This window comes from Alosa pseudoharengus, unplaced genomic scaffold (assembly GCF_046254945.1).
Source record: "Alosa pseudoharengus isolate Yale_2024_CS ecotype anadromous, Long Island Sound unplaced genomic scaffold, YU_APseudo_1.1 YU_APseudo_1.1_scf_13, whole genome shotgun sequence".
Lineage (NCBI taxonomy): Eukaryota > Metazoa > Chordata > Actinopteri > Clupeiformes > Clupeidae > Alosa > Alosa pseudoharengus.
In genome coordinates, this window is record NW_027468598.1 from 17,775,096 (window position 1) to 17,790,095 (window position 15,000).

The 15,000-nt window shown below is 46.3% G+C and overlaps 1 protein-coding gene across 1 annotated transcript in view; it reads left to right on the top strand.

Moving 5' to 3' along the window:
- dync2h1 (dynein cytoplasmic 2 heavy chain 1) overlaps positions 1 to 15,000 on the top strand; it is a 190,928-nt gene that overhangs the window by 125,643 nt on the left and 50,285 nt on the right. The window contains exons 80-83 of the mRNA XM_076282346.1: positions 4,047 to 4,202; positions 8,423 to 8,498; positions 9,228 to 9,439; positions 9,781 to 9,885. Of these exons, the coding sequence (XP_076138461.1) occupies positions 4,047 to 4,202; positions 8,423 to 8,498; positions 9,228 to 9,439; positions 9,781 to 9,885 (549 nt within the window). The remainder of the gene's footprint in view (positions 1 to 4,046; positions 4,203 to 8,422; positions 8,499 to 9,227; positions 9,440 to 9,780; positions 9,886 to 15,000) is intronic.

A 15,000-nucleotide genomic window follows, 5' to 3' on the forward strand; every position in this document is an offset into this window, starting at 1 on the left:
CAAGGCACTCACACACACGCAAACACACGCACGCACACACACACACACACACACACACACACACACACACACACACACACACACACACACACACACACACACACACAAGGCACTCACACACACCAAACACACACACACGCACACATACACACACACACACACACACACACACACACACACACACACACACAAGGCACTCACACACACGCAAACACACACGCACACGCACGCACACACACACACACACACACACACACACACACACACACACACACACACACACACACACACACACACACACACAAGGCACTCACACACACGCAAACACGCACACATACACACACACACACACACACACACACACACACACACACACACACGTGTGCACATACACACACATACACAATATCACACATATACACACACAGACACACACAGACACACACACTCACACACGCACACATGGTTGCCAGCTTGGTAGTCCACTGTTTTCAGTAACTCCCCCCTCAACATTATCAATACATCAATATGCATCAATACCGAGCGCTACGTTTGGCCATTACTCTGTGGACATTCTGGTGTCGTGCTGACGTGACGTCTGCGTCTGCAGCGACCCCATAGTGGCACTGTGGGGCCGTGGCCTCTTGGTGGAGTAGGATCACGCCACTAAAGAGCGGTGGAGTCAGGACCCAGCCTGTAGAGGTCTTTGGGCTTGTTCCCTGCTGTTGTCTCACAGCTTGTTCATGATACAAATCCACACTTAAACATCGGAAGTGTCTGCACATTAGGAGTATTTCTGATCTGAGTTTTTTGAGGGTTTTTTGACCTTGGAGATGACATTCCAATTAGTGACTTCCCCCATCTGTTTTCCACCAGCAGAGCTGTCACCATAGTCAGCGTGTTCCAATCATAACTTTTTTCCTCTTTGTTAAGGGATGCAGCACTGCTACTGTACATATTCCCGATTTGAGTTTTTGACTCATTTTCACCTTGGAGATGATGTTCCCATTAGTGATTCCCCTCTCTGTTCCCACCAACAGAGCTGTCGGAATAGTTTGGGTTTCCAATCATAACTTTTTCCTCTCTGGTAAGAGATTTACCCCCTGGTACAGAAGTGTGAACAGGAGCTGAACTCTAGAAGATGAATCCTCTCCCTTTGAGGGGGGATCTCAGGTTTGGGATGTTTACTGGACCCGGTGTCTGTTTGGAGGCTTGTTACAGCTTCTGGGGTTTGTGTGAGCGAAGCAGGGGGATAATCCCTCCTGTTTTGAGGGACTTAGGAATGATTCAGGAACAGTTTCAGTCCAGCCTCACTTAATGCTGACTCTTTGTGGGAGAAACAACTTGGTGACGATTGTGGTAAAGGTTAGACCGTGCTTAAACCCAACAAAGCTATCTGGGGCTGTGGTGTTCCTTCAAGGCTACAGTGTATGTATTGACTTCAAGGCATTTTCAAAGTTTTATTTGTCAAGGTAAAAACCATTCTGTCTCTGTCGGCATGATCAGGCAGTGGTGGAATCACGTGTTTGCTCACGTTCATCCTACCAGCCTCTTTTTTTCTATAGGCAATGTGTATCAGCCATATGCATTCAAGCTTTAATATGTCACCCTGATTGATTCTACACCCCTTCCACATAGGCGCTTAGTATTGCAGCAGTGCACCTTGTTGCCTTCCCCAAAAGGCGTACAGGCAGTTGAGTGTTATTGGTGTATTCTGCCATGACATTGCAAACGGCTAACATTAGTCTTTCAGTCTCAGATGTCTCCAATGTGTGTTTGTGTGGCTGTCAGTGACAGTGAAGGTTATATTCAGCGTGTTGACTTAGCAGTCATAATCCATTTTGTGCAGAGATATGAAGAGTCATCAGCTCTTTTTTTTTTCTTTTCATGGAAATCAGCGTGACTGCTGCAGGAGAGAAGACAGGCTTTAATTGTAAATTCAACCCCATGGTGCTGTTAGCTACGGAGAGAGAGAGAGAGAGAGAGAGAGAGAGTCTATCCTTGGAGAGGGTGATCCTCTCAAACAAATATGAAATGAGCTTTCATCACAGAAAAAAAAAATGAACCCGCTTTAAAATGCAGCGACAGGGATGCTTGCATTCCCCCAAAAAACATGGAGATTTGAATCATGGGATTTGGGGGCATTTTTGTCTGTTGCTGTAAGTGACTTGCAGGTGGTGCTGTGCTGATGATGGGAAGTTTCAGTGAGGCTCCTTTTTTGGGGGGAGTTTGTCCAGAGTGTCTGTGACGCTCCCTCAGCAGTGAGGGGGTGAGTGTTGTGCATCCTTCAACAGCAGTGAGGGGGTGAGTGCTGTGCCTTCTTTCAACAGCAGTGAGGGGGTGAGTGTTGTGCGTCCTTCAGCAGTGAGGGGGTGAGTGTTGTGCATCCCTGTGTGTCCCTCAGCAGTGAGAGGGTGAGTGTTGTGCGTCCTTCAGCAGTGAGGGGGTGAGTGTTGTGCATCCCTGTGTGTCCCTCAGCAGTGAGAGGGTGAGTGTTGTGCGTCCTTGTCCTTTTGTTTGTGGTCCTCAGGCCTGTCTGGCCGGTCCTCAGGCTGCATCATCCACACACACGTACGTGTTTGCTCAACACACATGCACACACACACACACACACACACACACACACACACACACACACACACACACACACACACACACACACACACACACACACAGTGAGGCACTGACTCATGCAAATTCATACAAAAAGAGTTGTATTTCCATGCAGTAAGGCAGAAACACATACACAACACAAGCACAACATAAGAAAGCCCAAAACCCAAATCCACTTAATCTGAGAGAAGCTTTAACTCCATGGTGCCTTCAGACAAATGCATACAGTATGCAAAGCAACAGCACCTAGAGGAGATGACTTAACTTCCTACTCATCTCGGGATGCGTCACTGTTTCTGCATATTTGAGCTTGGAAGATGATGACAAGGGTGTGGGTTACATTTGCATGCAAAGTGAGTGGGAAGTGTGTGTGTGTGCATGTGTGGTCAGGCTTTACTCACTTGTAAATTTGTATATACCGGTAATGTTCTGGTCTTCCTGAGGCAGGAGAGCTCTGTGTTCCTGAAACTCATGTAAATGCAGCAATTCAGCCTCCTGCATCAAGACAGGCAATCATGATCATAACAGCCCCCCCCCCCCTCCCTTCTCCACTTCCTGTCCTGTCATTGGTCACTGCATTCATCACTGCCACTCTCCCTCAGCATCCCGCTCCGGCTCTGTATGAATCAGAGGGAAATGTATGCTTATGATTGCTCTGCGTTTGGTGTGATTCAACTTCAGAATTCACAATTGAAGTGAACCAGGGAAAACAAAAAAATAATTCCATACCCTAAGGGCTGTGTGCTACAGGACTACAAACAAACATGTTACAAACCAGCTTTATCGTTTTTTTTTTTATAGAAAGAGGGGGGGGGGGTAAAGAGTGCACATTGCAAGTGGATTTTCACTCCAGTTTTTAAATATTCTTTGTTAATATTTCTATTTGCATTTTGACGTAGAAGGCTCTATTCTCTCTTCTCATTCATTGTTGTCGATGACTTCTTTCATGTTTTCTTCTCAGCAGATACCTTTATACTGACTTTATACTGACACACAAGTGTTTCACATCAACATTGACGTAGCTTTTAACATTGCCATCACATTGAGGGCCATCCCACAAGTCAGAGCCCATAGTGAGCTCACTTCTTTGTGTTGACTCCAGGGAGTGTTGCCTTCTCTCCATGCTTGGGTGCTTGGAACTCCAACTCTCACAGACAATTTCCACACCCCACCCCTACAATCATAAATGAACAATATAGCGGGGAAGATGCACAAGGCTTTGACCCAGATAGAATAAGTCTTGCAGAATGTGTCCGCTGCTAGTCTGACATGCCTTATCTCTCTCTCTCTCTCTCTCTCTCTCTCTCTCTCTCTCTCTCTCTCTCTCTCTCTCTCTCTCTCTCTCTCTCTCTCTCTCTCTCTCTCTCTCTCTCTCTCACTCTCTCTCTCTCTCATCTTTCCTTATTCTCTGTGTATCTGTGTGTCCTCGTCAGGCTCCTCCCGGACTAAAGAAGAACCTGCTGAGGACGTATGAGTCCTGGAGCCCTGAGCAGGTCAGTAAGGGCGGCCAGCTGACCCGTGCACAGGCCCTCTTCTGCCTTGCCTGGTTCCATGCCGTCTGCCAGGAGAGACGCAACTACATCCCACAGGTACACACATACACACACACACACACACACACACACACACACACACACACACACGCACACACACACACTTACACATACTGTGTGCCTAACAACAACCATACACACGTTTACTGTTGACATTCGCTATCGTAAAACCACCAATTACCAACCATTTCGTTCGAAAAATTCTAAAACATTGATTTTTTTTTAATACTTCAAAATAACATTTGATAAATGAACCTTACATTTTTCAGTAGCCATACAGTAGGTGTGTAGATTTGAACAAAATCTAGTTTGGTTCTTACCGGGGCTTTTACTGCCTGATATATCCGATTTTGTTTACCACGCTCGGAGTTTAGTGCTGGGCTGGTGGGTGCCTATTTCCAACCTTTCTCACGACACATCAGTGGTTAGACCGAGAATTCTCGTCGCAAATCAAAATTCCACTGGAGCTCCAAGCGGATTTGTACACACAGCCTTACAACACTGTTTAGAGCTCTTTGAGTCACGGTAAAATGTAATCTTTGGTACATAGCTAATTTAGGGACGGTTGGTAATAGGTGACGTTCCTATAGGTATATCCATCCATTAAGCTTTGTTGAAGATATTGTCAAATCCCACTATGCATGTTAAACACACGCATCCAAGTGATGTGGCATGGTGGTGCCCCACCCTCCTGCACTGCAGTCAGACATGATTATACTACATGTAATATCTAATCTCATAGTATGTAGGATTAGAGCAGGTTCATCTGATAACAAGGGAGAATATTGGTGAGGAAGGTTGTGTTCCTCTGCCATCATTTTATAACACTAAACAGAGAGAGAGAGAGAGAGAGAGAGAAAGAGAGAGAGAAAAAGCAAGAGAAATAGAATACAAGTCTGATGCTTTCGGTCGCCGTCATGTGGAACGGAAAACAATTAAAGTGCCACAACAGGAAGACGGCGGCTGTCACAACGCACCGCATCCCTGTATCCGCCCGGGACTGCGGGGGTAATTAAGTCGACAATTATTTTCAGAGCCCAGGCTTTGAAGGATCCTGTGTTATTAATTAACTCCCCCTTCTGCCCTCTCCTTCTGTCTCTCTCTCTCTCTCTCTCTCTCTCTCTCTCTCTCTCTCTCTCTCTCTCTCTCTCTTTCTCTCTCTCTTTCTCTCCCCTCTCCTCCCCCATCGATTCCTTCCCTCACTTTTCCTCTCTCTCCGTTGCAGCAGTGGTCACCAGGCCGGTTCTTAATTAATTGAGGTTAATTACTTACCTTTGCTTGGAACGTGAACGTGCAAAAATCATCCCCCAGCATGCTTTGCGAGGCTTCCTTTCTCTCTCAGTTACTCCTTCTTGGTTTTCATCTCCATCCCTCACTCCACCCCTCCTCCTCCTCCTCCTCCTCCTCCTCCTCCTCCTCCCGCAGGCGATCGGCTTCCCTTCTCTGTGTAGTCTCTACGTGGCTCTTATGTTAATGTGTCACAGATCACTACTCCTCTGTCCTTAACCCTCTTTCTAACTCACTCTCTCTCTCTCTCTCTCTCTCTCTCTCTCTCTCTCTCTCACTTACTCACTCACTCACTCACTCACTCACACTCTCTGTCTCTCTCTCTCTCTCTCTCTCTCTCTCTCTCACTCTCTCATTCAGGCCTCGATGTACAAAGACGAGCGAGTTTTTAAGCTTTCACTTCATTGGTAAACAGTGCTCACCATCGCCCTTCATCACCCTCTAATGCAATTTGTGGTGCCCATACCTGAATTGTATAATTCAACCACTTGCGCAGTTGAATGGAGTTTACCGATGGCAACATGAAAAAGAATCAAAAGTTTAGCGATCGTACTTATAATAAGATGTCAACAAGCAGCGACTTACAGAGCAATAGTTCTACTCCACTTTAAAAAAAATACTCAAATGATTTACGGCACATAGGCTAGACTATGACGGACTTAATACTCTAGTCTAGCAGTTTGGGAAGTGGATGACGTGAAAGTGAAAGTACGTCATTATAAAGGCAAACAAAAGTTAAGATTGCTTTTGACATACTACAATAAAGAAAAAGCAGTAGTCTGGATACTGATTCTGAAAGTTAATTCTAATCTCTAATCTCTAATTGATGTATTGGATTACACCTGCTTTTAAAAAACGGATTTTTTTCTCTGCAAAACAGACGTGCGCTGTTTTCATACATATGCTGTAATACCTAATCAATCGCTATTAGCACTTCTTCTGCCATGGTTTTGCGTGATACTCCCACTTTTCCCTCGACTTTCCCATAAATGCATATGCATGAGTAAGAAAAGCGCAATTCGCCATTCTGGCAGCTACAAATCTACAGCCCCCATGTTCATGCCCCCAGAGTGTAGCATGGTAGCTGCCTGGCTGCTTTAGCTCCTGGCTGCAGCAACTCGAGCAAGGTAAAACTGATTGTTTTCGTTTTATTCATACCGAAAGTACTCGGTGACCTCGAGAAACGGAGATCTATGTGAAAATAGCCGGATTTCTCTTTAATAAATAGCACCTTAATAGACACAGGCGGTAATTTGGCAGTAATTCTTAGTACATCAGGCCCTAACTGTCATTCACACATAAACTATCTCTCTCTGATGCACTCTCTCTCCTTTTATCTCTCTCTCTCTCACACACTCACACACAGACACACACATTTACTCCTTGCTTCCTCCTCAGAAAGAGTAGCGTGGTCTGAGGTCTAAGAAAGGAAAAGGCACAAAGGAGTGACGTGGGTCAGCTTTGCCTGGGGGGGGGGGGGGGGGAGCAATGGCTGTCCCCTGCCTCCTGACAATGGATGGAGACGGTAGGCTGTTGCCCTGTGAACGGCTGCCAGAGCCCTGGCCCGACCAAATGACCACAGGGCACCCTCAGGCGCCAGCCTTCATACAGATTGCATAAGGCGTCCAGCCGTCCACTCTCCCTCGCTCCTTCCCTCCCTGTCCCCCTCTCTTTTTTTCTCTTTCTTTTTCTCTTTCTTTGGCATGCATCTCTCACACCGTCGCTCCCTCTGCCTCTCTTTCTCTCTGGGTCCCTTGATGACGGACTTTCACACAGCCTCTAAAAGATTTTACAGTGCCTACAAAGACCTTGGCGTCTCGCTGCCTGTCCCAATTGCATGCATTCATACACACACACACACACACACACACACACACACGCGCGCGCGCGCGCACACACAAACATGCGCACCTATCTACAACGCATCCGCACTCCTTCAGCCCAGGTGAAAACACATTCCTGAGAACATAGTGCTGCCCTTGCTTTTTGTCACTGTGACACTCGGACCAAAGGATGGGTCGATTCATGGAAAAAAATGGAAAAAATGAACAAACTAACAAAAACATCATCTCTGTGTAGGTCATTCATTACCATATGCACATGATCTCTCTCTGTCTATCTCTCTCTCCCCCCTCTCATCTTCCCATGAACCTTCCCCCCCACACACACCCAGACACACACAGACACGTACAAACGCATAAGGCCTCCACCCGGCAGAATTAACCCCTGAGGTCACCCCAATTACACTGGCGTGTCCATCCTATCCCCTGATTGATATCACCACTTCCCAAACTGTAAATAAGGCTGCTCTGGGCTCTCACTCTGGGCCCATCTCCGTGAATAATAGCGGTCGTTTTACAAATTAATTAATTTCCCTCCGCCAATTCTCCACACTAAATGAATGAAGTCCAGGCTCGCAATGACAAGTGCACAGAGGATTCCTAAACAGGCGCTTAAAGATAATGAGTGCCTCGAAAAAACACCATCGATAGCCATTTTCATATCTCTTTCTAGTTGTTAACCTAGCCGAGCTAGCAACAGCCGAGTTCTCAGTAGTGCGACATTATGCGAATTAAACATGATAGATGATCAGAACGATGAATAATTTAGCATTCGTATCTGTGTGTAATCTAGATCTCTGCTGTATGGCCGTTCTTCTATTTTTAATTTACCCGAGTGTCACAGTTTGGTTTCTGTGTGTGTGTGTGTGTGTGTGTGTGTGTTTCTCCTCGTGCATGATTTTCAAAGGGTGCTTTGGTCTTTGATGAACTTCTTTGTGAGGGGGTCGCCGGTGTCATGTTGCTCCACAAGCCTGATCAAAGGAGATGCAGAGCTTTGCTATTGTGCTTGGGATTGAATCGTTGCGATAGGGAGATTAATGCCAGCTCTCATTGTGCCTTATTTGTGTGTGTTCCTATGTGTGTGTGTGTGTGTGTGTGTGTGTGTGTGTGTGCGTGTGTGGGCAACAGGGCTGGACAAAATTCTATGAGTTCTCTCTGTCAGATCTGCGGGCGGGCTTCGACATCATCGACAGGCTATTTGAAGGTGGGTAACATGTGCGCTCATGTATGAACGTGGGCATGCACTGCTTGTTTACAGACATGTTTGTGTGTGTGTGTGTGTGTGTGTGTGTGTGTGTGTGTGTGTGTGTGTGTGTGTGTGTGTGTGTGTGTGTGTGTGTGTGTGTGTGTGTGTGTGTGTGTGTGTGTGTGTGCATAATGTTTGTAAACAAAGACAAATGAGCATGTTAACAGTGTGCACTAGTGTGTTGCTTTGATGGGCTACTGGTCTTTATCGCCCCACTACTCCTCTCAAGTCACTTATCTGTCCATCATACTCAGCATGACATGTGACAGGCCTGTGGCCATTCACTTGGTTCAGTGCCCATAGGGTGCCATTGTGATGTTTCAATTATGTATATTGAAGTGTGTGTGTGTGTGTGTGTGTGTGTGTGTGTGTGTGTGTGTGTGTGTGTGTGTGTGTGTGTGTGTGTGTGTACATACGTGTGTGTGTGTGTGTGTGTGTACATACGCGTGTGTGTGTGTGTGTGTGTGTACACGTGTGTGTGTGTGTGTGTGTGTGTGTGTGTGTATGTACACGTGTGTGAGTGTGTACACGTGTGTGCGTGTGTGTGCGTGTGTGTGTGTGTGTATGTACACGTGTGTGCGTGTGTGTGTGTGTGTGTGTATGTACACGTGTGTGTGTGTGTACACGTGTGTGTGTATGTACACGTGTGTGTGTGTGTGTGTACATATGTATGTGTGTGTGTCTCAGGCGGTAAGGCGTTCCAGTGGGAGTTTGTCCACGGGCTGCTGGAGAATGCCATCTACGGCGGGCGCATGGACAGCCTGTGTGACCTGCGCATCCTGCGCTCCTACCTGCTGCAGTTCTTCAGCTCTCGCCTGCTGAGCGCCGGCCAGAGCCGTGGACGCAAGAGCAGCCCCTTCCCAGCGCAGATCAGCCTGCCCAACTCATGCAGCGTGCTGGTGAGGAGCACACACACACACACACACACACACAAACACACACACACAAACACACACACACTTTTCTTAACCCTGAGGCTACATAGAGAGCAGGTTGTGTTTGTTTGTGTGTGTGTTTGTGTGTCTGTGTGATTTATGACTTTTCTTAACCCTGAGGCTACATAGACAGCAGGTTGTGTGTGTGTGTGTGTGTGTATGTGTGTGTGTGTGTGTGTGTGTGTGTGTGTGTGTGTGTGTGTGTGTGTGTGTGTGTGTGTGTGTGTGTGCGTTTGTTTGTTTGTGTGTGTGTGTGTGTGTATTTGTGTGTTGTGTATGACTAACTGTTTCTGTTATGCCCTCAGGACTATCGCGGCATGATCGAGAACCTTCCAGAAGACGACCGGCCTGCCTTCTTTGGTCTACCTGCCAACATCGAGCGCTCCTCTCAACGCATCATTAGCTCACAGGTACGATTTCAGGCTAACACACACCCTGCCACACACACAAGAAACAACCAACGAATGTCTCAGAAGATAACACACACACACACACACACACACAAACACACTGTGGGCCAAGACCCCTCTCACAAGCACTTTGGTTCTGTGGTGTGAGTTCTCACTTTTCTCACACTTTGTGTGTGTGATCCGTCTCTGTTCTTCGACTACCATTACACCAAGTCCAAATGCCATACGCATGACAAGATCCACATTCAGACACACTCACACACACACACACACACACACACACACACACACACACACACACACACACACACACACACACACACACACACACACATGGCTTTGAGTGGGCATGAGAGGGCGTGTGAGGTGGCAGACTAATGAGAGCCGTGAGTGGTAATGAGCTCTGCCAGCATCTGTGCACGCCAATGGCCTCATTTCACTGCAAACACACACGACACATAGGAGCAGCGAAGTCATGCTGTCTGTCTGGGAGTGTGTGTGTGTGTGTGTGTGTGTGTGTGTGTGTGTGTGTGTATGTGTGTATGTTTAAGGGAGGCAGAGTATGGGTGTGTGCACCTGGGGATCTGTCTATGATATGTGTGAACATTTGTATGTGTGTGTGCCTGCTATACATACGTGTGTGTGTGTGTGTGTGTGTGTGTGTGTGTGTGTGTGTGTGTGTGTGTGTGTGTGTGTGTGTGTGTATGATTCAGGTCAGAATGTGAGGTCAGAGGTGCAGGGAAGGCAGTGTGCTGAGCATGTACATTCCACACCATCAAAGCCCAGGCTAGGACTAGAACAGGGGACTTTCCTGTGTGTCAGTGGGCCTGTGTGTGCCAGGGTGTGTGTGTGTGTGTGTGTGTGTGTGGGAGCTTTTCCTTTAGAGAGAGTTTAGCAAGCTGAGACAGAGGAAGGGCTGAGTGTATTCAGCTCCGGCTACTCCCTTTTTCACACTGCCTGTGTGTGTGTGTGTGTCTGTGTGTGTGTGTGGGCGTGTGTGTGGGAGGGAATGCAGGTGCACCAGCTGTGTCCTCACCTCGCCCTAATGTTTACCACACAAGCCCACACACACACACACTGAGTTACACTGAAGGGACCAGGGGGTCTTGGACAGAGTTCTGACAGAGTCCTGCCTAATTCACAACATGTCCTTGAGAAATGCATGCATAACACTCACACACACAAACAAAACAACAACCTTTTTGTCCTGGAAGTTCGCCGTGTTTCACGTTGTGTTGACTCACTTTGCCTTGAGAGATCGGTGGCAGACAATTTTTAAAAAAAAAATTTATGTTGAGTCACGGGTAACTTGCAAGGCAATTAAAGGCATGATTAGATAGCCCATTAAAGGGGTGATTGCTTTGCCAGATTTAGAGGGGCGAGATTGGCTGGACATGGTGTGTGACATGGCAATTTTGACCGCTACACTGCTAATGCCAAATAAGCCTGAGCATCTTATGCTGAGCAGTGTCTCGCATGTCTTTAAATGATGATTAGCGATTAGCGCTGGTGGGCTAATATGTTATTCAGAGCGTTGGGGCCTAATTTCTCTAAATTGTGATTAGAGCCACTGGCACAAGATGCCGCCTGTCTCAGTAGCCTAGCTGTCTGTGTGTCTGTCTACATTCATGGCTCTCCTTTTCTGAAGTGTCTGGTCGTGTGGGTGTGTATAGGTGTGTGGACGTGGTCTGTGTGTGTGCGTGTGTGCGTGTGTGTGTGTGTGTGTGTGTGTGTGTGTGTGTGTGTGTGTGTGTGTGTGTGCGTGTGTGTGTGTGTGTGTGTGTGTGTGTGTGTGTGTGCTTAATCCCTTTGATCACCCCCTGTTGTTTCTCAATTACAGCTGCAATTCTAACTCACATTTGTGACAGAGTGGCAGAGAAGGAGAGAAAGGATGCCAGAAATGGGGAAACAGCCAGTACATTCACATCATTCTATATGTACATGAGCATGTTTTTATATTATATACCCTGCTTCCATGATGGCTATGATGATGATGATGGCTGTGCTGCTGATGATGATGACAGTGGTGAAGATGAAGATGATTGTTTGGTTAATTCTATTGCTCTCCTCCTTCCCTTACAGTGTGCAGTATGTAAGGGTGAGAGACAGGGCTCGACATTAATGGTTGACCGGTTGTCCTTGGCCCCAAAATTGTTGCAAGTGGCAACCAGATTTGGCTTGCCAACCACTTTTAAAAGTTAAAGTTGAGCCCTGGTGTGAGAAAGTGTCTACCATTTGTTTTTATCTTTTTTAAAGATAAAAACAGGATAATTTTTTGGTAGAAAACATACTCTTTCTTTTATTAATCAAAATGTTTTAAAATGGACAACACACAACAACTTGTGCATCAAACGGTCTATCACACCAAAACCCTGGACCGTTTTTAGAGCTCCAGAGTGAGTGTGGCCAAAGTCCTTTTAGGCAAGTCCCTCCACTCGGCGGCCATATTGCAACGATTTTTGGGCATTCATCGGGCATCCTATTCGGCAGAAATGCGCGTGCGCAAGGCTTCACGACACCAATCTTGCTCCAGCGGCGAGTTCACAACACATGATTGGCACGATGTCTTCACAACAAACCATATGATTGGCTCAATGTAGTCACATCACACCACATGATTGGCTCAATGTATACACATGTCAACGTTTTGGCGAGGAAGGGGTGGGATGTGTGTAGACAACTGCCATATTGGCGTTACAAACTAACCCCATGCATTTCTATGGAGGATTTTGAGTGCTGTGTCTCCTCATTAGAAAGTCTCTGGTGTGGCCTAATTAACCCACCTGTAGACTATTAAACAGCACATGCCATGATAGGCACATGTTCAAAAGCGCATTCAATCAAAACAGTGTCCTAAAACAGGGAAGGTTGCATTCAGCATCTTCACAAAGCGATAATGTATAGTCCACCGGTCATTATTGGACGTTATCCCTCTTATTATACGGCTACTTGCCAAAACTAGAAAATAAACTTCACACAATGGGTCTTTTAAAAATTGTTTTGTTAGCGTTTAGTGACTTCCGCTGAGAAAACAAATACTTCTCCACAACTAAGTTTCATGTGTTGTGTGGCAACGTATTACTTGCTGACTTTCACTTTCAATGAAGTTCCATTATGATAAGCGAACCTACTACTCGTGGAATGTTATGAAAGACGTGAATCAAAAGCACAAAACCTGTTGCCATTGACATCGGTCATTATACGGATTTAACAGACCTCCGAATGTTGGGAAGGCCCATTCATGTGAAGGGAACTTTCTGCAGTACTCTGAAGAGCCATATTATAAGCAGTTTACACTAATGGCAATACTGTTGAGAGAGAGAGAGAGAGAGAGAGACGGAGGGAGATAAGTCGTTTTAATGTAGTGCATTCTTTTTCCTGGGCCCATTCATGTAATTACAGAGGGATGCATGTGTCTGTCTAAAGCACTTTGTGATGTTCTCTAATGCTGGCAATCTCCCCGTGCGAAAGAGAGAATACTATGAGAGCCAGAATGTAGAATGGAAGACGCAGTCTGTCACCTCAGGGAACAGCGCCTCTGGCCACAGGTGCCGGACAGAGATGAGGCCATTACTCATTCTTCCTCTCTCTCTTTCTACTGCTCTCTCTCTTTCTACTGCTCTCTCTCTTTCTCTCTCTCTCTCTCTCTCTCTCTCTCTCTCTCTCTCTCTCTCTCTCCTCACTCCCTTTTTTGATATCACACTTTTGTTCTTCTTATCACTGTCCTCTCTTTGTTCACTTGGTTTGTGTCTGTTAGTCGACTGTGACCATTTGGTGTCTGATGGATGTATTCTGCAAATTCCATTCAGTAATTGGTTGATTGATGATATCACTGATTCATTGCTTCTGCTGTTCTTTGTTTAGTTGTTTTCCAGGGCTGTGTGTTCTGTTATGTATATTTCTCTCTCTCTCACACACACACACACACACTCTGTAACTGGATTTTTCTTCCTTCGCTCTGAGTTGATACACACGCCTCCGTAATCACTTGAGTGGCTTTGAGAGAAGGAGATTGGCTGCAATCAACACATCTCAACCCCATTAAGGCTCTTGTAGTTGCTAGGCATCTGGCTCCCTCCTGAAAACAAATATAGAGCCACTCGGAGACAAACTGGCTCAAAATCACACACTGGGACAGAAACACACACACAGAGACACACACACATACACACACACACACACACACACACACACACACACGTGTGCACTCGCTCACGCACACACACACACACACACACACACACACACACACACACACACACACAGCTCATAAAGTTTGCCAACTCTTTATTGCACTCTGTCTGTGTCCTGTGTGCTCTTTCTTTTTTTTCATCTGACCTTCCACTTATCTCTTTTTCACACACACACACACACACACATACCTAAATCCTCACACACTCAGGTCGAGGTAGATATCCATAAACTCTCTCTTTCTCTCTCTCACACACTCTCACACACACACACACACACACACCCTTCCCCTCATTGAGTAGCTCCAGGGACTAGCCCTGACCTTGCCCCTCTCTCTGTACTCTCTGCTGAGTGGAGAGCATCACCTGGTCTTTAATATTAATATGTGCTGCGTCAGCGCCTTGCCGCCCCTTGCTTGCCACCAGAACAAAGGAATATGAAGCAGCCTCAACACACACACACACACACAGCCCTGCAGCCTGACTGCAGGGCTTATCAGGTTACTGAGTCATGCTAACGCTTTTAACACTCCACTTGCTCCCCAGGAACAAGCGCACACACACACACACACACACACCACACACACCACACACACACACACACACACACACCACACACACACACACACACACACACACACACACACACACACACACACACACACACACACACAGACACATATACTTTTGAAATAGATGGTAACACATGCTAAAGGATCAACTTTAGCATAGTAAACGTGCATGTTCTCACATACAGCAAACGTCTGAACGAGGAAGAAAAACTTCAACTTTTTTATCCACACCTTAATCCGTAGCCTGCACATTTGGCCTTCAAAATCATATTTCTAGGTCGTTTAACAGTAAGATATGTAAATGAATGATAGATAAGAGGTTAAGGAATGTGTTCGTGGTTATTAGAAAATAC